Here is a 23,287-nt window from a genome sequence, read left to right as displayed (position 1 = left end):
ATCCATTAATTAATGGACAGCTCCACTAATTAACCCAGTTTTGAAATATATATATTACTTATAAAACCCATCACAATTTTATTTTTTATTTTTTTGGATAAAGCTATGCTAATTATTATTAGTACAGACGACCCTTTTATTATCAACTCTATAATTGATAACCTTTTATTAATCCAAATATTTTTCCCAATAAATTGAGCTTAATTTTTTTTTTAAAAAAAACAATCAATGTTTTGCGGGCATGACAAGAAGAAGCGTACGGTGTCGGTAGTCAGTTTGTCAGGTGCTTATTTTTGCATTTAAGTTTGTTTGAAAAATATTATTTTCAGATCATTTTTATTTTTAGGGTAGAAAGAGTGCAGTAAATTATAGGCTTGATTGTTGGGTTGGGTTTATTTAACATTATTTATTAATGATTTGATAAATTAATGATGTTTACTTTATAAGAATGAATTATAAGAAATATTAAATTAATTATTAGAATGATTTATTTAGTTCAAAAAAAGGAAAACAGTATCTCTTTAATGATCTACAGATGTTGTAAGTTTAAAAAAAGCAATTAGATTAAAATTAAGTTTGATTCTGAAATTTAATCACGTTATCCGCGGGAGGATTTGTTTGACCAAGCCAAATCTCAAGCACCTGAAACCTTTTGATTCATTCAATTTTGTTTTTGGCCGAATTAATTTTCTATACCCCAAAACTGAATTAATATGTTTAAAATTTTACTATCAAAACATTATTTTGGGAAGATCAAAAGTATGCGGTGAAATTAAAGAAAAATTATTGGGTTGGAAATTATTTTGCTAATAATCTGAAAGGTAAAGTTTCTAAATTACTTTTAAGATTTTATTATTCTGAAAATCATGATGGAGGAGTCATCGTTTATAAAGATGGTGATCGAGAGGTGGGAGTGGCAGAAGTCAAAGTTCTAAATAGGAGGAGGTGTTGGCGAGTTACAGAGACACGCTTAAAGCCGCGTATGTGTTTGGTCTGGTCCGGGACAAATCACAGATCCTAGATTACGCACGCCATCTCTGTTTCAATGTTTTCCTGGGAGGGGACGACAAAACCAATTCAACTCAGTAACTCGGTCCTCACTCACCCACCCGCATAATATTAATTATTCTCAAAATCTCACGCAGCCTCCCTCGATGGCATTGTTTTGCCCGAGGCTTTGCTGTCTTCTTCCTCTCCAAAACTAACCAGGGATTTTCTCTTTTCTCTGGACTCTTCTCTGTTTCTGCTTTATTTTTCTTCTCTAGCTGCGTTTACGAGGAAGCAAGAGCGGCCGCTAGTGAACCGCAGCTCAGCTCAGCTGACTTTTTTTGTTTGGTTTTCTTTTCTTTTTTTTGTCCGGTAGACTGAAATTTTTCTTATCCTTTTAGGATTCCTTTTTTTTTTTCCTGGGTTTTGTTCTTTTTCTTTTTTTCTTCTTTTTCTTCTCAGTTTCTGGAGGTAGGGAAGATGGCGGAGTACATCTGTTTCTTCAACAAGGTACAATACTCAAATCAATTCATTCACTGTATTTTCGTTTTTTGTTGCTTTAATCTCCCCAATGGCTTTCTGCTTCATTTATTCATTTTTTGGTCTGATTCTTTTGTCCCAAAAAATCACTGTTTGTTACTGTATTTCTTTGTTGAACTTCGCTTGCTTTCTATTATTGCTGCTGTTTATTGAACGATTCACGGGTATGCGAAATGTGTTAAGATGTGGTGCGAAGAAAAATGCTTGATATTTCTCTTTGCATGTTCCTGATCTGCTTACCTCCTCGTTTTTATGTTTCTTGGCTGATGTTTACTGGGATTTTCTGGATTAATTGCTAACGCTTCTGGGTATGTTTTTCTCTTGTTGTTGCTTCTGTAATTTTCAAATTTTTTTTTTTCCGGGCTTCTGTTTATTCTTCAGCAGACCTTAGGGCTTTTGTTGACTCTTTCTTGTAATATCATGGTTTGGCTTCCTGGGTCGGTCTTTCTTGTAATATCTCTTTGTGGAAGATTGTATTTTGATATGGTTGTATATTTCTGCTTGGCAACAGGATAACACTGTAGTTATTAAGCATCCTAAGAAATCACCATTGTTCTTGAGGATGATAGTTTTAGTCTTTGCCATGGTGTGTGGTGTTTATATCTGCTCAATCTGCCTAAAGCAGATAAGCAGCGTAACCAAGATCAAGTTTGAGAGAATCCAGATTGCCAGTAGGCCTTCTCTTGACAAGAGCATGAAGCAGGTTCTGGAGAGGCCTTCTCTTGAGGAGAACATCGAGCAATTTCACATTCCTCGGTTGCATTACCCAACACCTCAGACTTTTAGCCGGTAACTCAAAGATTATTCTTTTGGTTTCTTTTGAACCTTTGAATCGTTCTGTGTCTTATTATGTTTTTGAACCTGTTGATATAACAGGGCAGAATGTTCACAAAACCCTGTACGGCTCTTTGCCATATTGTCAATGCAGAGATCCGGGAGTGGATGGTTTGAGACCTTGTTAAATAGTCATATGAACATAAGCTCGAATGGAGAGATATTCTCTCTTCTAGATAGAAGAAAGAATATTTCTTCAATTATAAAGACTTTAGACAAGGTTTACAACTTGGACTGGTTCACTAGTGCTTCCAAGAATGAGTGCTCTGCGGCTGTGGGCTTCAAGTGGATGCTCAATCAGGCAAATAATATCTTCAACTTTTGGTTTACAAATACTCCTTTTAGTATCTGCTTCACTTGCTGAAAACAAAAATTTTAGCTTGGAATGGAAACCTAAGTCTTCATACTAATCGAATTAAGATGTAATCTAACATTTAGGTTAAGCCTCAACATCTTTTGAGAGCTTGTGACTTTTATTTATGTACTTTGAACTACTTTTGCTATTGTTTTATGCCAAAATTGCTAGGAATTGCATCATGTTTATGATCAACATGGGTCAGCTGCGAACATCAGACTTCTATTTTTGCTCTAATGTATCAAGCTAGTGGTAGTGCCGGATAAGACACACTTAAAAGAGAAAGAAGAGTCTAGTCTATCCGAGTTTATCAGACTGAAAATTTCTAGTTTCACGGTCATGCACATTGGATGCCATTGCCATATTATGTTTAAGTAACAAGGAAAAGTTTCATTCTTTCATAGCTTCTGGGTAAATTACTTGAAGGTTTAGATGCGTTCTAAGAAGCCAATTCATAATGCTAACCTCAACTCAAACAGCTTAATATTGAACGAAATAGAGGTAAAAGAACAAATAGATACATTAGTTACAGTTCCTTCAGCTTTTGGGTAGTGAGAAACCCTGATCAATCTTCCTTGTCTATACACCATGTTGATGTGAATATACTAAGGGAACTTCCTATGCTATTGTAACATTGACAGGGGTTAATCGAGTACCATAGGGATATTGTAGAATACTTCAACCGTAGAGGGGTCTCAGCTATATTCCTCTTCCGTAGGAATCTGCTGCGAAGGATGGTTTCAGTGCTTGCCAACTCCTATGATCGCTATGCTAAGCTACTGAATGGAACGCACAAGTCCCATGTGCATTCAGTAGAGGAGGTTCTTTCTCTTGCTCTCTCTATATAAAAATATATATGTTTGTGTGTTTGTGTTTATGCATGTTAACTCTTGAATGACAAATTTTTGTAGGCTGATACACTTTCAAGGTATAAGCCTAAGATCAATTCAACATCGTTGATAGATGATCTGAAAGAAGTGGACATGGCAGTTGCCAAGGCTTTAGAATACTTCAATAGCACCCGCCACATAATACTGTACTACGAAGATCTAGTTACCAACCGAACAGTAAGGAGTTATAACTATGATTGATGGTTAGCTTTTGATGGAGAATTATTAATCTGTAGCAATATCTCTACTTTTGTCATGATTTACCATCACATAACTGGCACATTGCCGAGTAATTATTAATCTGTTAAATGGCGTGTAATCCTTGCTGCAGAAACTAAGAGATGTTCAAGAGTTCTTGAACATTCCGCAGATGGAACTGACAAGCCGCCAGGTTAAAATACACAAAGGTTCCATATCTGACCACATTGCGAACTGGGATGATGTGAATAAGATGCTCAACGGAACAGAGTATGAAAGATTCCTTCGTGCTGACTACTAGGATGACTCCACAATCTAACTCTTGAAAAGAAAAGAAAAGAAAAGAAAAGAAAAGAAAAAGAAAAAGTGTGAATAGCAACAACTTCACTTCATTTTTGAGCTTACAGAGGCTGGCTGACAGAGTACAGGCTATCCCGAATCAAGTTTTGGCTGGCATGGGGACGAATGGATGCTGTCAGACATGCTGTTGATGTTTGTAATTTTTTTATCATCTAATTTTAAATTTTGGGTGTTGGGTGTGAACGGTAGAAGTAAATTTCAGGTGATCAAAAGGATTGGGGAAGCAATTCTTCAAAGCAGATGCTTATCTTTTATTGTGCTTAACTGTTGAGTTCATTAGTGGGTTTATATACCAAGATGAAGGAATGGTTAAAATGAATTTGATTATGGTTTGGTCTTTAAAGAAGCAAAAGTGAAGATAATTTTGTAATTTGAAATTTGAGAGATTGGGCTTCGCTGTTTTGCACACCAGATGGCTCCAGTTGGTTGTGTCTCGAGCCCGGTTACAATCACTCGGCTAAAAATGTTCTGAACTGGACTCTTGGGCCGAGTAAGTAAATGTATATACGAATAAACACATCAAAAGAAAAGAAAAGAAAGAATTAGTTAAATTATTTTCGCATAAAAAATAAAAATAAAAATAATTAAATTAAACACAGAATTCATACATTTTAGAATTAAAATATTAGTTTGTTTTGAACAATTTTCTTCTTATTCAATTATATAATGGAGTTAAAGAATCACATTTGTTGGGGGAGAGTTGAATAGCATTCAACTAGTACTCATATAAAATAATTGTTTTAGTTACAAAATTTGAGAATTAAAATAATCACAGTTAAAAGTGTATAAAAAGATGAAGATACTTCCAAAATTCACAGTTAATTATTTTATTAATTGAGTGGGCCCCGCAAGGAGGTTCCCTGATTCGAGGAGCCAACCAGACAGAGCGCACACCTTTTGGAAGATTGATTATTAAAATATATATATATATATTATATAAATAAATCAAATTATTTGACTCACAAATGCCACCGATGCATTCCACTTTCTTATTATTTCACTGGGTGCTTTGACTTGACTTTTTTCAACTTTCCCCTCTTAACAAATTATTCCAATTTCTTATATCAATTTAATAATATTTTTATAAATATATATATATATATATATACACACGCACACACACATACATGAACTAAACTCTTCGCATTACTTATATTTTCATCAAGGAAAAAAATAACTTAACTATTTTTATGATTGCAGTAAATCTTTTAAGCGGACCACTGAATTCATGTTTTTTGTAAATATTTTTACTTTTTATTAATATATTTTTTAAAAAATAATAATAATAATAATTGATATTAAAGCGGTTCCAACATGCGACATATAAATCCAAAACAACTTCTTCATCGTATCAAAAGTCATGATATCGTGACCACTAAAGTTCCTATTTTGGTCAAATTTCGGGCAATGCTAAATCGTCCGTACTGGGGAAAAAAAAAAAGAAAACAATATAATTTACGTTAGTGGCACTTAAGCTAATTAAATATGCCTCTTTCCTTTCCTAAGTGGTAACATGCACTATACTAATATCTATGTATATATTGATTATTTAAATTTACAATAAATTTTAAATTATTATAAATTTGACGAAAATATATCAGTAACATAATAAAATATCTTGCAACCTCTATTTACATAAGAGTACATAACATCATAGAATCAAATTATGAAGTAATTAGAAGATTGTGGAATGGGAAGATGCGGAATGTGAAGAGGTCCGAGCTGTCTATGGCTCATGAAATTTAAAGAGTATGTAGCATTCCTTTATTTTTAAAACAGAAAAATTGTATCTTATTAAAAAAAACTTCAATGAAAACAAATTTTGGTAAAAGAAAAAAAGAGCACAACATATGATAACCCTTCTTGATAAAAAATATTGTCTGACTTCTCGTGTCTGAATGTTAATACATTATTCGTGTAAACTACCTTCAACATACTTCATGCTTATAAAGCAAGAAGTTCAAATATCTACAAATACCCAAAAACAAAATAAAGAATGAAAAAAAAAAGCACAACCGGAAAATAAATCTAATTAAAATAATCATTGGTATGGAGATCTCTCAATTTTCTTGAGGTCTAATCTCATCATTGACTATTAGTCAATATTAACAATATTTCTTAGTGGTCTTTGAAAAACTCTTGGAATAAGTTGACTTTTGACTTCCAATTAGTTCTCCTATATTAATACTGACCCCATATATACATACATACATACATATATATATATATATATATAGTGTAATTTGATTAGATATCATTTCATAGTGAGTGGTGGTACACTAAAGAATGGAGTTTTTATCATGATGGCTTTTAGCTTGAGATCAAAAAATTAGCTCATGATTTTAAAACAAATTATCACAAAAATCTAAGTTAGTTGGACAAATATAACTTATTATTTATACAGTAACATATCTCATTATTGCAAAGAATGTCTTTCCAGATCCTCTATACTTTGATATTGTGTTTAAGTAATTGATTACGCTAAAATTTTAAAGTAATAGAAAAAGATTTTATTTTTTATTCGGATATTAGTTGATGACTGCATTTTGATGGTGATGATTTTATGTTTTAACTATTGATTTTTTTTTATTTTTTTTTTACTCTGGACTTTTTAATTAATAATATTGATTTTACCTCTCAAAAATATATATCAATTGAATTGTTTTCGTTTCATTTAAACAATTAATTCAACAATTATTTTATATTTAATAATTTGTCAACTGTATTTTTGAAGTGCAGAATATTTCCTAATTTACATCTAATTATGACGTTAAGACTTAACAAAATAATAAAACTTGCTCAAAGGCAAAACTTTCTACTTCACAGCCAGATTCCCTACCTTTCAGTAAAACCAATAATTAATTTATGTGTGCATGCATATAATGAATATATATGTGTATAAACCCTTATGAAAGTATTCACCATAGTAAATACATAGGATTTTAAACGACGGAACAAGGACAGATGTGCTCGCTTGAATTTGTCGTCTAGGCCTCCAAAATTAAAATCAGAGCAATCGACATACATATAAGATCAATAAAACTATACACACACACACACACATATATATATATATATAATTTGCAAGTGGGAAGAACAAAGGACGGGAGAATCACAATCTTTTCAGTGCACTGGGCTGCGGGGAAGATACATACATATATGTATTAGTTATATATATATATATATTATATTCATATAAATATTTGATAAGTATACTCTATATATATGCTAGTTAAAAAATTAACATATATATAGCTTAAGCAGTAGTTAATATATTTAAAAACAGTGAAGTGGTTGACAGTAGATCATGCGCCCTCTAAAATTTTTGAAACAACAAAGCAACATTTCAGCACTATGAAAGGTCAGGGATGGAGTTGAAACTTGGTAGGTGAATGTTTTGTTCAAACAAAGAAATATTTCGGTTAAGTCGGTGGAGATATTGTTCACGTTGAGAATTTTATATATGTGGCTAGCCTATACTTATGTATGTATATGTGTATGATATGTATGCATAATGCATGAGATAGTTATATATATACACATATAAAGAGTACAGCTTCCATCATCATGAGAACCCTTTTAAAAGTCTATGATTACTTGATTTCTGACCACCCAAGTTGATGATATTCATGCAGGTCCCATACATATATTTTATTAATGAAATTCATTAGCGGTTAGGATCTTGTGATGAGCGACTTCTCTCACAGAGAAAGCCTGATAGGCGATCCATGTCTAACACTATAAATACAGTCGAGGTTCGAGCTTTAACCTCCATTCTGCAATAGCTTCTACCTCCAATTCCCTTGGTTGTCAGTACAAGCAGTTACAGCTTCTTTACTTGGAGTTGATATATATATTTTTAGTATATTATGGAATATCAAACAATCGTCCGATGTGGGATCCTCTTAGCCCTACTATTTGCAAGTTTAATGATCACTGAAGCGAGAAAAATAAGAGAACTGATCACAGGCAACAATGGTGACTTTGATGATTCATTTGCAGCGCACGATACAGCGGGTTTCCGACCAACAACTCCCGGTATCAGTCCGGGCGTCGGCCATTCCTTTCAAAATGGCAACAAGGACATGTCTGGGTCAAAAGCAGCTCATTTCAAACCTCCATCTTCTGATTATCAGAAAGAAACATCACCACCCAGAGCACCAAAAGCTCCGGGTAACAGTCCAGGGGGCATTGGCGATTCTTTTGCAGATGTCAACAGCCAAGGTTGGTCGAACAAAGATGATTTCCAGGTAACTGTCCAGGCTACTTCTCCGGGTCACAGCGGCGGCGTTGGCCATGGCGACAATGACGATGAACCAAATGCCAGGCGCTAGACATCATTTTTCGTCTTTAATTTACCAATTAAGAAACTGTTGATTACCTTGTTCATGTGTACTTAATTAGCCGCCATCTTTTTTAGGTGATTTATTTGTAAATAAGTTTGATTGATTAAATAACAGTGCACGCAAAAAAGCTAATGATTATAGAAAATGAAAATTACTAAAACAGATCAATTAACGCATAAATTAACTCGAGTGTTGTGGGAAGTATAATAAAGTAATTAGTTTTGGCACTTTAAAGTGTTTTAAGACTTTTTATTTTCTGGGAATCCGGTGTATATGTTTCTTAGTTTATAAAGCTCAAAACCTAGGAATTAGTGAAGGAAAAATTAGTCATATTTTTTGTCCTTTTGAGCATGACTGGAGATTGGAATATACATATATATATATATATATATTAAATTACATATATGTTCCACCATAAGATGTTATACATATTTATACACATTATTAAGATTAAAAATTAGAATGAGGTGAGGATGAAATAGAAACTAAAAGAGAAAGCAAAAAGATTTCCAGTTGGGGAAAAAGGACAACCTTAAATATAAAAATGTAATACCAAATAGGAACATTATTATAAGGAAAGCCTAAAGTGGAAAAGCTACTTAGTTCTTCAAGAGTATAATTAGTATATGGTCTAGTCCAAAAGCAAGAAGAGCCAATGAAGTACTTTTGCAGAGTTATATATAGGTGTGTATACATACATATATATATATATATATATATATATATATGAAAAATCAACACCAAAAAGAGTGGAATAGACACATGAAAGGCAATAACAACTAACTCCAATTTCGGCTATATTATCATTATATTTAATTTGCGGTGATAATTTTAAAAAATATGAAGTGGCAGGTAAAGAGTTTTAAATTTTATATTATTTTTTTAAATTCACAAAAAGAAAAGAGAAAGAGAGAGAATGTTGAAATATGAAAATATATAAAAAAAAAAAAAACAAATTCTATAAGAGGAGTGTGGTCCAGCTTAAGTAGTAGTAAACCAACCATTTGTATGTAGGAGCACTATAATCAAATTAAAACATACTAATCAGACAATAATACTCTTCTAATATTAAAACATACCGGCATAGTAGATTAAATAATAAGGAGATTAGTATTCTAATATTATATTTTTATATGATGTATTTAATTAATAAACTTATTTTAAGTAATTAGTGACTTAAATGTTACTGTTGAGTAGTGTTTGTTTTGTAAGTTTGAGGATGAAGGGTTAATTTCACACCACAGCATATATATTATTGACATGGCGATAAGAAAAAGGAAACTGCATTAATCAAACTTTTGAGACAGAACACGTGCATGCTTCAACAAGTAGCATTAAATATACTATCTGTTTTGAGTATTCCAAAATATGCTATAGCTAGGCACGCATGCCTGCATATTAATCTAGGTTTTAAGTATAAAAATATTTCTCCTTAAATTACAAATTATTTAATTTGTAAAAATTATATCCGATATTCACATCACGTGTCACATAAATTAATTAATATGCCTTAGTTATATCTTGTATTTATAAAGAGATATAAAGACAAAAAAAAATATTAATTTTTTTAAATACAATTTGAATTTAATTATTTACATATACTAAAACTAATTAATTTTTTTCTCAAATAATTTTCAAATTAATCAGTTTGTGTACCAATTTGGTTTATTTGACACTTATTTTATAAATACTCTATTTATAAAAATATAAGAAACATTAATTTATTTATTACTCCAACTAACACAATTACATATACGTCATTTTTAATTTAATTTAATTATAATATTACAATTTTGTGAATTTAATTGATCGTATATATTTTGAATATGGTAATATATATACACTCAAAAAATATGTATATATATATATTCACATTATTTTATTAGTGCAAACCGCCAACTCCTTTGGGACATAATGACGACATCATATCATTTCAAGCTGGAGCTTGACAGTCGTTTAAAGTAGCCAGCCGCAAATTTTAGAGGGGAATATTCACTGGAATCCTAAAGTGTAGAGGTACAGCTAGATTCTAAATGATATGGTAAATTAAGATTGATTCTCTTAATTAAATTTCTAACTTGTTAATTAATTAATTCCAAAATAAATATATTTTTTAATTAACTTCAACTTTTTGAATCGGAACAAAAATTAAGGAGGTGGTTTTCATTAATTAGTTAATAAAAATTAAGTACATGTATAATTGTTTAAAACTTACTGCACATGGCAGCGCCCTGTCTAATCATCTTTAATTAGTATAAACATAAAGCTATATTGATCATATATATACACATACACATGACTAGTTATATATAATTATATCAATATTACATAAACAGCTAGCAGCCAATGCAGTAGCTCTCCAAATAAACGAAATAAAATCAGTAAAACATGCAACTGAGAAGATGCCGTGAGAATCTTCCCCCCCACCAAAAGTTTTAATAAAAAAATGCGACAACGTGTGTGAATGCCAACTAACTTATATGTGTGTAAATATGTATAGTTTAATTGCTTCAATAAAAAGAAATTACTGAGGTACAAAGGTTGAATGTAAATGCCAATATTAAGGTCAAATACAGCGACGTGTAGTAAAAAGAAAAGTGTCATGAAAATATTTGGAATATGTAATTGTATTTCATGCAGCGTGCATGCATATATAGATTGCTCTGGAAAACTACTGTTGAAGCCCATAAACTTGTCTGGGGACTTTACTTGGAAAGGCTACTTGCAATTTATATACAAGGGCCAAATTAGGTTCTACTGCGGTAGGTCCAGACGGTGTGTGTGTAAAAATGTGATTTGTTTTTTTTTTTTAAAAAAAATTTATGTATTGTAACCCTTCAATGTACGTATAGCTACCTTCGCATATTCCTTAATCTCTGGGGCTCTAATTTTACAAACATCTATATGTACTTTTAGTTATATATATATATTTAATTGGAAGGGCTTGAGCTTGGTCACATGACACTACAGCTTTCTCCAGTCTATAAATACCCCTTAGAGGCGAACGGTGTTGAGCACATCTACCAGATAATATATTAGGCATCGTATTGCTCGAGAGCTAAAACTTTCTATTACATACATATATAGCTTTGAGTTTGAGTGAGTACCATGGCGAATGTGGCTTGTAGTTGTTTGTTTCTTGTAGTAATGATCTTGTGCTCTCATTGTCTTCACGGTACCCAAGGGAGGAATTTGAAGAACACTCCATCAAGTAGCAAAAATATGAACTTCCCAAAGCCTAGTAGTGTTAAATCTACTGAGGCAATCGTGGAGGCTTTCCGACCCACCACGCCAGGTCATAGTCCAGGGGTTGGTCACTAGTCAACACGTATCGGAGTAATTATTAGGTATTTTAAAATATAAATAAATTGGTAGATTCATTAAATGTAATTTAATTATTTTAAATATTTGTTTTTTTAAAAAAATATATTACAAGAACAAAATTTAAAATGTATTAATCACATTTTAGATCTACCGATTCATATATATTCTTAGGGTATCTAATAATTTTTTTTTTATATATTGTATTACATTCCAGATATATTTGTGCAATTATTTAATCTTTTCTTTTTAATGGTTCTGATTTAATCTTTTTTTTTCTTAATCGTGTAAAACAATTATTGATTTAATCTCTGAGTCTTCTTAGTTCATTTACTATTCCTCTTAACTTAATCTTCTTTTTTTTTTTTTTTTTTTTCTCTCTCTCTCTCGTTTATTTATATATCTTGTACTGAGGAATTAATTTAACGAAATAGATACAAATGTGAATATAATATTATATTTTGTTATTATTATTGAAGGACACAAATCACCTTATAAAAATTTACCAATTATTTTAATTTTTTTATTTCAGTAATAATAAAAGAAATGTTACATCAATATGTATAAAATAATTAATCATTTTGAACATATATATATATATATATGTGTATGTATACACAGACAACATCGTTAATTTTTAAATACCTAAAGAGCCTACTTCCATATCCTACAGTTTTATATGCAAAAGATTAAGTTGGCATTTCTAACTTATACAACTTTGACAATCCAATCAGAAAGCAATTATCAATAGTTGACATTCAATCCTAAAAGTCAAATCTTTAATTTCCTCAGACAATCATTAATTCGTGTATTTTATATTTGCTTAAAGTTTAATTAACTATCATATGCACATCCCGTATGTTGGCACTCCGCAATTGGTCTATCGAGAATATAAGTTCGGTCAACTAAAGAGAGAGAGAGAGACACATTTACATGTATATATATATTAATTAAATTAGTATGCTTTATATATTTAAAAGTATAACGGAGGAGTCGGAGAGTTTAAAATAATAAAGAAGTAAAAATGCCCATTGCTTGTTAAAATAAATTCAACTGTTATAAGGTTTTCTTTTTTTTTTTGTTGTACACCGTAAATTAAATTTGCCAATAATATAAAATAATAAATTAAAATTAAATATAAATTTTTATTTAGAAATTAATTAAAACAGGGTACCGACCAGCTGAATTAGAAGGCAAATGATTCGGAAAGGTACCAAGAATCATTCACCAACTCCAAAATATCTGCAGGAATATATACAATGTGGAAATCTATCACCTTATTAGTGGACTGGAGTGACTTGGTTGTCAATAACATATATATATATATATATATATATATAGAAAATATTATTCAATTTAGGTTCTTCCCCAGCCTGGGGAAGTCCGCTTTTTGCTTCAACCTTTTATTGCCTTTAACTGCAAGGGAATCAACGCCTTAATCTAACTCTTTATGGCTAATTAATCATCATAATTAAATAATTAATTTGCAAATAAATATAACTCACTTTAATTTTATAAATTTTATGGGTTCAAGTTGTAAAATTAATAAGGCTTTCATGTACTTTTAGTGTGTGTGTGTGTGTATATATATATACATAAAGGCTACAGATATAGCAGCTTGCAGGCTAGCTAAATTCCAAAGACTTAATGATGGGTCTTGGCTGTAATGGTTAGTGGGATAGTTAGTGGCAACTACACTTCCAATTTATAATTAATTTTAATTTTATTTCATTAGGCTCGCTAACTAGTGCAACCTTTGAGTCCTTTAATATATTAATTTGTAATTAACTAATATCCAATACCTATTAATTTTATTTCTTTTCTCTTTTTTTTTTTTAAAAGTGATCTTCATTTATTATTATACTCTTGACAGTTAAGATATAGTACAATATATGTGGTCTATGTACAGTTAAGATATGTGTGAGTGGAGATCTTTAGTCATTGGTATATATATTAATAGTTAAAACTCAAAAAATTACAAATTTTAAATGTATTGATACGTATCCAAAAGCTTATTTTAATATGTAAACACACACAAATATATATATGTGCACATATTACATTCTTACACTAAAATTTTTGTTAATATGTGGTACGTGAGTATATTGATATTAAACATTATAAATTTTTAGAATTCTTTTATAATGAATTCAGAATGATTGATTCATCATTTTAATAAAGTTTATTATATCTATTTTTTTAATAAAAATAATTAGATTATTTTAATCGAACTATATAAATTATGTATTTTACTTTTTTAATTTGATTGATTATTTTTCATAATGCACGACAATTAATATACTAACTAATTCTATCAATGACTACATTCAAAATACAGTGCATGAGTAATTGGTGTGAAATAATAAATAACTAGTTATTGTAGTATTTTGAAAAATGTATTATTAAATAATAAAAAGACGGTTAGGTTACAAAAGTTGCACAAACTTCAAAGAGTAAAAAACAAAAATCACATAAAAGAAAGTCAACTTTTATAACATCGCGAGATTTATAAACCCAAAACCTAGCAAATAACATAACTCTTCTTTCCTCATAAAGAAAAGTAGCCCTAAGACTCCTAAATAAACCAAATAAGACCCCTCAATGAAACCATCAGAAAATAGAAAATTGTAAAAAATTAGATATCATCAATGAAACATGCTAGTTGTAAACCACCACGAAGTCGTTACTACTTAGAACAAAAAGTAGTATAGTAAATCCTACAAGTTTATGAAAAAAGAAAAATAACTAGTTTCATTATTATATAAAACTAAGTGGAATAAGAATAAAAACCAATAACATAAGAAAAAAATCTTTATAAACCTCCCAATAGTCCATCTCCTGCAAAATACTTCATCAGGAAAATATGCCAATATGGAGAATAAATCGTTAACAAATATAAGATGAAAAATGCTAAGCGGATACCAAAGAAGAATTGTAAAGGCCATAGCTTTATATACCCACCTCTTAGCAACAAACTATGAGATTAGCTTCTTTATCAGTACCTATCACAAGCAAAACTTCTATCATCTAGGTTCCCTCTCAATTAAAGATATATCGAACATACTTCAATATTTTTATCTAATTTATAATTAAATTGAACATGTAGTTGAGTCTCTAAAAATTTTTATTGTTGATTATATCGATATAATATTAAAGAACATGATAAAAGAGGAATAAAATCAATTATTTTATATATGTTAATAAAGAGATGAATTCTATTGCATATTCATTAGATAAAATAGGAGTTTTAAGAGAGGTTGACATGCTTTATTGGTTGTAATTATATTATATAATCATCCATTGCATGTTTCTTTTATGTATGTATCAATCATCGCTTATACCTAGACCTTTGTGTAATGTGTACGTTTTTGTCGAGTTAAATTGCATAGTCATTTATTTTTCCTTCCTCCTTTTTTAATGCTCAAAGTAGGGTACTCTTGATTTATCCTTTTAGTCTGTATGGAAGGGGTTTCTTTTTTCAATTTCTTTTTTAGATTTTCTTTTGGGTGTTATGCAATAATGGAGATGTCATATCCCTAACAAAAACTTTTGGATGATGGGGTTTCGATTCCTTGCGGATTTGCTTTTTAGTGGGTACTTGTTGCACTATTTTCATTGGTTTTGCTGCTTTAGTCTCTTCGTCTATAATTGTTGTTTGCTTATTCATTCTTTATATGTGAAGTAATGTATCTTTGTGTGAAAGGAGACTTTTAATTCTATTTAGAAAGTGCTTACTACCATATTGTTTACTCTTCCATGATACTAAGGCGAGATCATTAACTGGAGATTATTCTAATGCTCACCATTTATTTAAGTTGGTTCTGCTTTGATTGTCAATAATTAATTTTTTAAATCTTTGTATACGACTCTTAACTAGTGGGGAGGGGCAGAGCATCTCGTTTCATGTTTGTTTTTTGTGCATGTAAGTTCTTGGAACAACCTTCATGCCGAAATTTTCCTACGTGCTTCTATATATTTCATAATTTATCTTATTTATTTGATGTTGTTTCAATCTTTCTAGTTTCTTGTGTTATCTTTAATATGCCATTATACTATCATATGGTGTTTGTACATTTTCTACCATAATTAATAAATTATTTTCTCTTTCAGAAAATTCAAAACTTCTACAGAATTAGTAAAATCTTGGACTACTACAATATATACAACCTCTTAATTGTCATAAACTCTATGGTATTAGCTAATGGACACTTATCTCTTTAGAAAAAATATTTAATCTATTATCATACTTTTTTTTGATAAACCCTTATATCTAAGGGCCTATACCTTGCCCCACATTAAAGCATCAAGGTTGAATTTGGATGTTTATTAAGGGCTAATCCCCAATATGTGGTTTTTGCTCACTCAACTTATGCTACAACCAATTGATGTTAATAGGAGATATAACTACTTTATTTATTGTATCATTAGTTTTAATATAATCAAATAAAATCTCATTACAACTTTTGTTTACTCTTGTCGAGTAACTTTCTCGTAGAAATAAGATAAATTTTATTAAAGAATGGATGATGTAAGATCACCATCCAAACATTTACAAGGGGATAAACAAAAAGAAAAAGACACTAATTGCTTGAGAAGCAAAAGACATGTAGTTGAGACAGACTATAAGAAAACCATGTATCTACTGGACATAAGCTAATAAGTTGAATTAAAAAGTTGAAATTAATAATCTTTTATAAAATCAGTAGAGAAAGAAATTATCTAGCCGATTAACTAGCTAGATTAGGGACAAATAGAGATGAGGAGTCATAACAAAAATGTAATATATAGTTCTTGAGGGTTGATATTAGTGATAAATTACAGTGAAGTCATTAGTTTTGTTTTATCTTATTTTGGTGTTTATGTTACTTTTTTGTACAAAACCCTGGGCATATGTTTATAAGATATGGTAAGATGGTTGCACCTTTAAGTGGGACATCTTTTATATTACGATTACACTTATTTATACATGGTTATTTTGTGATTTAACCAGGCTTTGGTCATTGATAGGTAGGATTAAGGTAGTGACTACTTTACAGGAAAGGGAGGGGGGGGGGGGGGGAATGGACTACACTATTGTGGTAGCTGAAACAGCGGATTCCCCAGCTACATTACAATACCTCGCGCCTTATACAGGAGCAGCTTTGGCTGAATTTTTTATGTATCTTAAACAACACACTTTAATCATTTATGATGATCCTTCCAAACAAGCACAAGCTTATCGCCAAATGTCTCTTCTATTACGAAGACCGTTTGGTCGTGAATACATATTATTATCGATATTTATTTCAAATATGAATTACTATAAATGTTCCCACTTCATTGATGAAGATTTTTTGCCCTACTAAGTTTTTTTTTTTTACCAAGTGTCGTATATAATTAAAAAGATATTGTGAACTCTTAAGATAAAGTTACAAGTCAAAAAAAGAGGATAGTTAGTTGGTGTCAATTTTGATAGATCTAATTCTTTTTTTTTAGTCTAATGAATAGGAACATTTGATGAAACATGATGGCCGTGTTTTGGTAAGCTCATGCTTGCTTTATGTTTGTTTTTATCTCTTTTTTATGGCCTCTCTAAGTTTTTTTTCTTATGAGGATGCTAGAGTATTGGTAGGGACTGATAAAGGTATTACAAATGTTATTTATGTAATTAAGCTTGATGATATTATTATTAGGAGTGGAAGGAATATATAATCCACCATGACTTACAATATGGTTTAAAATGATAAAAAAGTAACTTGAAGCATGCATCAACTATGTGATTTATATATAGGGACCAAAGAAGTGTTGGGAAGCAATTTCTTTTATTGGCTTTTGCAGTTGAAACTAGATTGGAGATGATAGCGAAAATCCCTTTTGAAAGCTCTGCAAGGTGTGCAGCAAGCAACCTTGGGTGTCTATCCATGTTTTAGGTGTTAAACTACCACTTTTAGTTGTGTCTCAGATGCTTGTGTAGATGTTTGTGAATCTCATGTTGCTTTATCATTTTAATTTTGATATAATCTATATATTATAAATGGACTTATATTTCTTCTATCTCATTGAATAAAGTTATTAATCTCTTGAAAAGAAAAATATAACTTTGTATTACATGGCTTCATCTTGACACCAATAAATACCCCCATACTTCTTACGTTTAGAGGAAACAACGAGCTTATGGAACCTCCCACATCTCATTTTACTTGGAACTCACAAAGGTTATTTTAGAAACTCAAAAAGTGTCATTATTTTGCCCACTAAATGAAGAAGACTCATTAAGGTGACAAGAAATGACGTGATCCATCACTTATATAATGTGTGTTCGTATAGATATAGATGTAGAATGATATGCGGGTATAGATGTGTGTGCATTTGAGTATATATGTGAATGAGTAGATATATGAATAAATTTGTGTTTAGTTAACTTAAGGGAGAAGGGGGGCAGGGAGAATATAGACAAGTAGGTGGAGCCAAACAGATGCATGGGGAAGAGCTTTTTCTATTCACGAGAGGCTGCGCTTGAAACCTTAATATAAACCATCCAATGCCCTCTCCCTTTTTTTTCTCCTTTTGCATAAAATCCATGCTCTTTGGGAATCCCCCCAACTGCTCAGGACTTCTCTTCTCACATGCCTCTGTCTCTGTACTCTTCTTCATCCATCATCTCCATAACACTAACCTTAACTCCCTCTTTACGTACACCTTTATAAGCACACAAGAGGGTTTTACTTCCTGCAACTATACCCCTTCTAAACCCTCGAACACCCACAAGTAAAACCTATTATATACATATATATATATGCATGGCAAGAACTGGGTTGATGGGTGTTTGTGTTTTGTTTCTTGTTTTACTTGTATGCCAAGAAATAGTGTTCGTAAATGCAAGGCATTTGAGGGATAGGATACTGTGCGAGAAATGCTCTACTACTCATCATCATCGCCATCATCATCATCATCATCATCATCATCATCTGGACAAGATTCGGCTGAGTGTTGCACCGGCAAACGGCGCGGGACCTGTACATGTCAACGATGGCGCTGGTTCCGAGCAACAAAGGTGGAGTACTAAGGATGAATATGTTGATGATTTTCGACCAACGACGCCGGGCCACAGTCCCGGCGTTGGTCACTCCATTGGAAACTGAATCAATTTAACTCTTCCTTTTCTTCTACTTCTTCTTCTTCTTCTTCTTCTTCTTCTTCTTCTTCTTCTTCTTCTTCTTCTTCTTCTTCTCTCTCTATGGTTCTTTTATATTTTGGCGGCGGTTTGACTTTCTTCTCCTGAAAAATTATGTAGCTATGTATATTTTTTTACGACTATGTAAAATATGTAATTCTATTATGAATATTTTCCCGTTCCCGCAGCAGCCTGATGAACAGACCACTATTAACTATTTCCAGAAAAGGAAAACAAAACGAACAGGGCAGTATTAGCAAGAGTTCATAGAGAGGACTTTCATGGGTATAGAACGTATCCCATGATACCTACTTCAAAAAAATATAACTCGCTCAATCTCCAACATTTTTATAATTAATGAGTAAAATTTGAATCGATATATATGATAATAATTAATCCGCATTAAATTTTTTTTTTTCCATCAAATTAATTACTACGACCATTAACTTGTATTCTCAGATTTCATGTTGACGTTTTGATTTTTTGAAAAGAAAGAAGATCAACTTTTCAGTTTAATTAATCATTGTAGAGAAATTCTTTTTTTTTTTTTTGTAAAAAAAAAAAGATTTAAATATGATGCTAAAATAATAAGCTCTCCATTATCCATTTAATTAAATTATTATTATTTTTTTGGTGATTCTAATGATATCACAAACTTTTAATTCTGAACTCCATCTACTCTTAGATGAACTACTTCAACTATTTTTATGAAGGTACTTTTAATTAAAATTTATATACTTTGAAATAAATTAATTATGTTGTTCATTATGGTATCTCAGAGAAAACTAAATAAAAAATAATTTTTCCTTAAAAAATCCAACGATTTAACTTAAAAATAATATTGAACTTGGTTGCTTAGATTAAATTATTACAATAATTTTTGTAAATTTCAATACAATCACTGTATAGTTAGTGCTTATCTTTCTTTACAAATCTGACCTATTTTCATTTTTTTTAATTAAATTATAATTGATATATATGTAACTAAATGTATATATTTTCTTACACAAGTAAGCACGAACAATGATATATACTAAAAGGCAAGAGCAAGCTTTCATTTGTAATGGCGGCAGTAATAGGAGATAAAATAAATTTTGCTCTTTAAATAGCCACCACAACACGTTGACGAGAGAACATTAATTGCCCACCCATCGTCAATTGCCACCCATCGTCTATATATATCTAAATATATACCAGAATATGATCCCAGTTTTTTTTACATAATTTGAACCCCTGCAACTCTCCCCATGAATATAATATACATATATATACAAACCCACTCATAAATATACATACACATATTATAAACAAAATAAAATTTACTCTCAGATTATGGTATCAGACTCAATGTATGTATATAGATCATCATATATTTTTATATCTAAATCAAATATTCTTAAAAAAAAAAAAAAAAGAAAAAAAGAAAACGCGTAATCTAAAAGCTCCAATTGGAGCCGTAATGGAATCCTAAAGGCTTATTGCATGGAGCATATTAAATAAATAATTAAAATTTAGATCGGCCCCCACGTGCACTAAGACATTTACTGGTCGTTAAGTTAGTTTTCAGGTCAATCCCAAAATCACGAGCAACATGTCTTTGACCCATTTTCTGCTCTTAAAATATTTATATGTTTTTTAATCCTTAAGAAAATATGCAAGTTGAAGCATGCGCGCAGTTGTTTCCTAATCTCATGCTTAATTTATTTATTATTATCATTTAAGTTATTTTAATTTTTTTGGGTTTGTTTTTAGTGATTACGAATTCTCAGCCATTTAAGGTTGTGGTTAAAATAAATTTATACTAAATTTATGTTACATATATATATATATATATTCAATTAAAATATGATTTAAAAAAATGAATTCTGCTCGATCCAATAAGTATATACATACTATATAAGAGTGCATATTTATGAATTAATCAATTTCCTACATAGACATTGACGTATTACTAGGGTTACATCAATATATTACTGAGATTAATATATTACTATCACAGTGTTTTAAAGAATAAAGTAGAGGAAACGATTCTTATTTTCATATGAGTACGTAATTAAATATTAATTAATTAATTAATCACACATAAATATTTACACACACAATGTAGCACTAACATGCGACCAAAAAACCTTTAGGTGGCCTGGAATCATATCATTGATGTAGTGGAATTGCATTGTGTTCTTATGTATATCATACCTGTAAGAATATTAGTTGTTATAATCTCACCTAACTTTCAAATCTCTATAGTTGATCTTATATACGTATATATATATATATTTACAAGTACATACCCTTTTGCACTATAGTTTTGTATATTAAAAGACAAAATGTATGAAACCAAAAAAAAAAAAAAAAACAACTTACAAGCATCAATTAAAGAAATAATTTAAAAAAATAAATTTACAGAAGATTTTTACTTGATTGGACTTTGTGATTTGGGCCCATTATTTATTGCTAAGATAAGGTCGAGGTCGCAATGGGTTGGGCCTTAAAGACCTAACATGTTTTTGCTAACAAGTGTATTCATTCAAATATATACCTAAAGTTTGTAATCTAAAATTTGGGGTGCATGATATATATATATATATATATATATATTTATTTATTTATTTATTTTAAAGATTCAGTTAAATCATGATTAAGTACTTTAAAATTTAATTAAATAATTTTTAAATTGTTGACATAATTAACAGAAGTGATTAAAAAATCTAGGAAATAAATTTATAAAGATATAAAACAAAAGCCAATAGAATAATAATGAGCCCATAAATTTTCAACATTATTCCATTTAATATGCCTGTTGCGAGCAATCGTTATTAAATAATTTAATATATTTTTTAATTAATGCCATCCAATTATTAATAAATATTAGATAATAAAAACATGCTAGTATTATAAACAGCAATATACAATATTCTGAATATTTCTTCTAACTAATTTGAACAGTTTAAAAATATTTAAATTAATTTGATTATTTTATCTATTGTTTATTCAGTCTAAATATTTGTTTAGCACATCATTATCTAATTTTAAAATTAAAATCATTTAAATGATTCATACTAAATATTAAATCATTAATAATAAAGTAGGAAGATATTTTATCAATAAGTATTCGTATAATAAAATCATTAAACATAAAATTAAGAAATAATTGCCCCAAGTTATACAGTAATTTATATATATATCTTATTTTTTTTTACGGTTTGATTTAATTTAAAATATATAAACTATTTAAAATGTGTTTTTCATATAAAAATTATAAAACTGTTTTTTTTATTATAAAAAAACTCTATTTGAGTGACAAAAATAGAGTAAAAAGCATATAATTTCCATTTAATTTAAACTAAAGTTACTTTAAAATGGTTAGATTCTATAATACTCGTTATTATAGAATGAGTTATTATAAATTTACATTTAATCCAATAACAATAAAATTATATATAAAAAATATTTATTTTAAGTATATTATGATATAACTACAAACTATAAATTTAATTAAATGATAAATAAAATAAGATAAAATACGTAAAATAATAATATAAATAAAAAAATAATATAAATAACATGAAAATGCATCTAAATTAATGATGTTGACAGTTGAAATTATATTTTGGTGAAAAAAAAAATACATTTTATTAATGTAAAATATTGACAAAATCTCGATTATTAATTAAGATAAAATAATATTTGGCAAATCCCTCTCAATTTTTAAATCCAGTAATAGATTTTTCTTATATATATATATATATATATATATGAGATTTGTAATTTATTAAACTAAAACGTATATTTAAAATTTTGTAAAGAATATAACAAAACTAATTGTGGGACCCTGTCGTACGTTGAATTAATTTCATCCCAAATATGCCCCTACCAAACGTTTCACCGCGAAGCCTAAGTCCTAATCAAACGAGAACGGAGGGTATAATAGACTTTTCCTACCCAGGAAATAGCGTCGTGCGTCATGCGGGAACTTTCAAATGCGTTTTTTTTTTTATTAAATCTTTGCTAGTCTACGAATTCGCATACCAAAATTCCAACCGAAATTTCTTGTTCTCAAATTACCATTTTATCCACGCCGGTTGATTGGATATTTGTTTTTTGAAAAAAAAAAAAAAAACATTTATTTTAATCTGTTACATTTAAATTATTATAATACATCATAACTAAAGTTGTAGATCAATCATTTTATTTAATAAAAATAAAATTATTTATTATGAAGAATATTTATGGCATTGAAATACTCATTAATAAATACTCCACATTGTACGGTGCATTAATTAATTCAATAATAACAACATAC

The 23,287-nt window shown here is 29.8% G+C and overlaps 3 protein-coding genes across 4 annotated transcripts; all 3 read left to right on the top strand.

Moving 5' to 3' along the window:
• The first annotated feature begins 863 nt into the window (after window positions 1-863).
• LOC110814424 (P-loop containing nucleoside triphosphate hydrolases superfamily protein) lies at window positions 864-4,491 on the top strand. Of its 2 annotated transcripts, none has more exons than XM_022041895.2 (6): window positions 864-1,497; window positions 2,153-2,316; window positions 2,404-2,662; window positions 3,358-3,537; window positions 3,628-3,783; window positions 3,938-4,491. In XM_022041895.2, exons 1-6 carry the CDS (start codon window positions 1,468-1,470, stop codon window positions 4,103-4,105), a joined length of 957 nt encoding a protein of 318 aa, XP_021897587.1. In that variant the 5' UTR covers window positions 864-1,467; the 3' UTR covers window positions 4,106-4,491. The 2 variants fall into 2 exon arrangements, with proteins under 2 accessions (XP_021897587.1, XP_021897586.1); XM_022041894.2 differs by having other exon boundaries at window positions 867-1,497; window positions 2,039-2,316.
• A 3,602-nt stretch (window positions 4,492-8,093) lies between these two features.
• LOC110814351 (precursor of CEP9-like) lies at window positions 8,094-8,498 on the top strand. Its single transcript, XM_022041775.1, has one exon. The coding sequence runs from the start codon at window positions 8,094-8,096 to the stop codon at window positions 8,496-8,498; it is 405 nt and encodes a 134-aa protein (XP_021897467.1).
• A 9,612-nt stretch (window positions 8,499-18,110) lies between these two features.
• LOC148266172 (precursor of CEP8-like) lies at window positions 18,111-19,328 on the top strand. The gene has a single exon (XM_088219059.1). It carries the CDS (start codon window positions 18,611-18,613, stop codon window positions 18,950-18,952), a length of 342 nt encoding a protein of 113 aa, XP_088075185.1. The 5' UTR covers window positions 18,111-18,610; the 3' UTR covers window positions 18,953-19,328.
• Window positions 19,329-23,287: the final 3,959 nt, after the last annotated feature.

Source organism: Carica papaya, chromosome 4, assembly GCF_054855325.1.
Source record: "Carica papaya isolate Zhongbai chromosome 4, ASM5485532v1, whole genome shotgun sequence".
Taxonomy (NCBI): Eukaryota; Viridiplantae; Streptophyta; class Magnoliopsida; order Brassicales; family Caricaceae; genus Carica; species Carica papaya.
Note: the sequence above shows the minus strand (reverse complement) of the source record. Positions and strands in the feature narration are given on the sequence as shown.

Coding starts and splice junctions, on each gene's coding strand:
- LOC110814424 (XM_022041894.2), top strand. CDS start 1,468: ATGGCGGAGTACATCTGTTTCTTCAACAAG. Junction 1,498..2,038: donor ACATCTGTTTCTTCAACAAG/GTACAATACTCA, acceptor GCTTGGCAACAG/GATAACACTGTAGTTATTAA. Junction 3,784..3,937: donor ATCTAGTTACCAACCGAACA/GTAAGGAGTTAT, acceptor TCCTTGCTGCAG/AAACTAAGAGATGTTCAAGA.
- LOC110814351 (XM_022041775.1), top strand. CDS start 8,094: ATGATCACTGAAGCGAGAAAAATAAGAGAACTGATCACAGGCAACAAT.
- LOC148266172 (XM_088219059.1), top strand. CDS start 18,611: ATGGCAAGAACTGGGTTGATGGGTGTTTGTGTTTTGTTTCTTGTTTTA.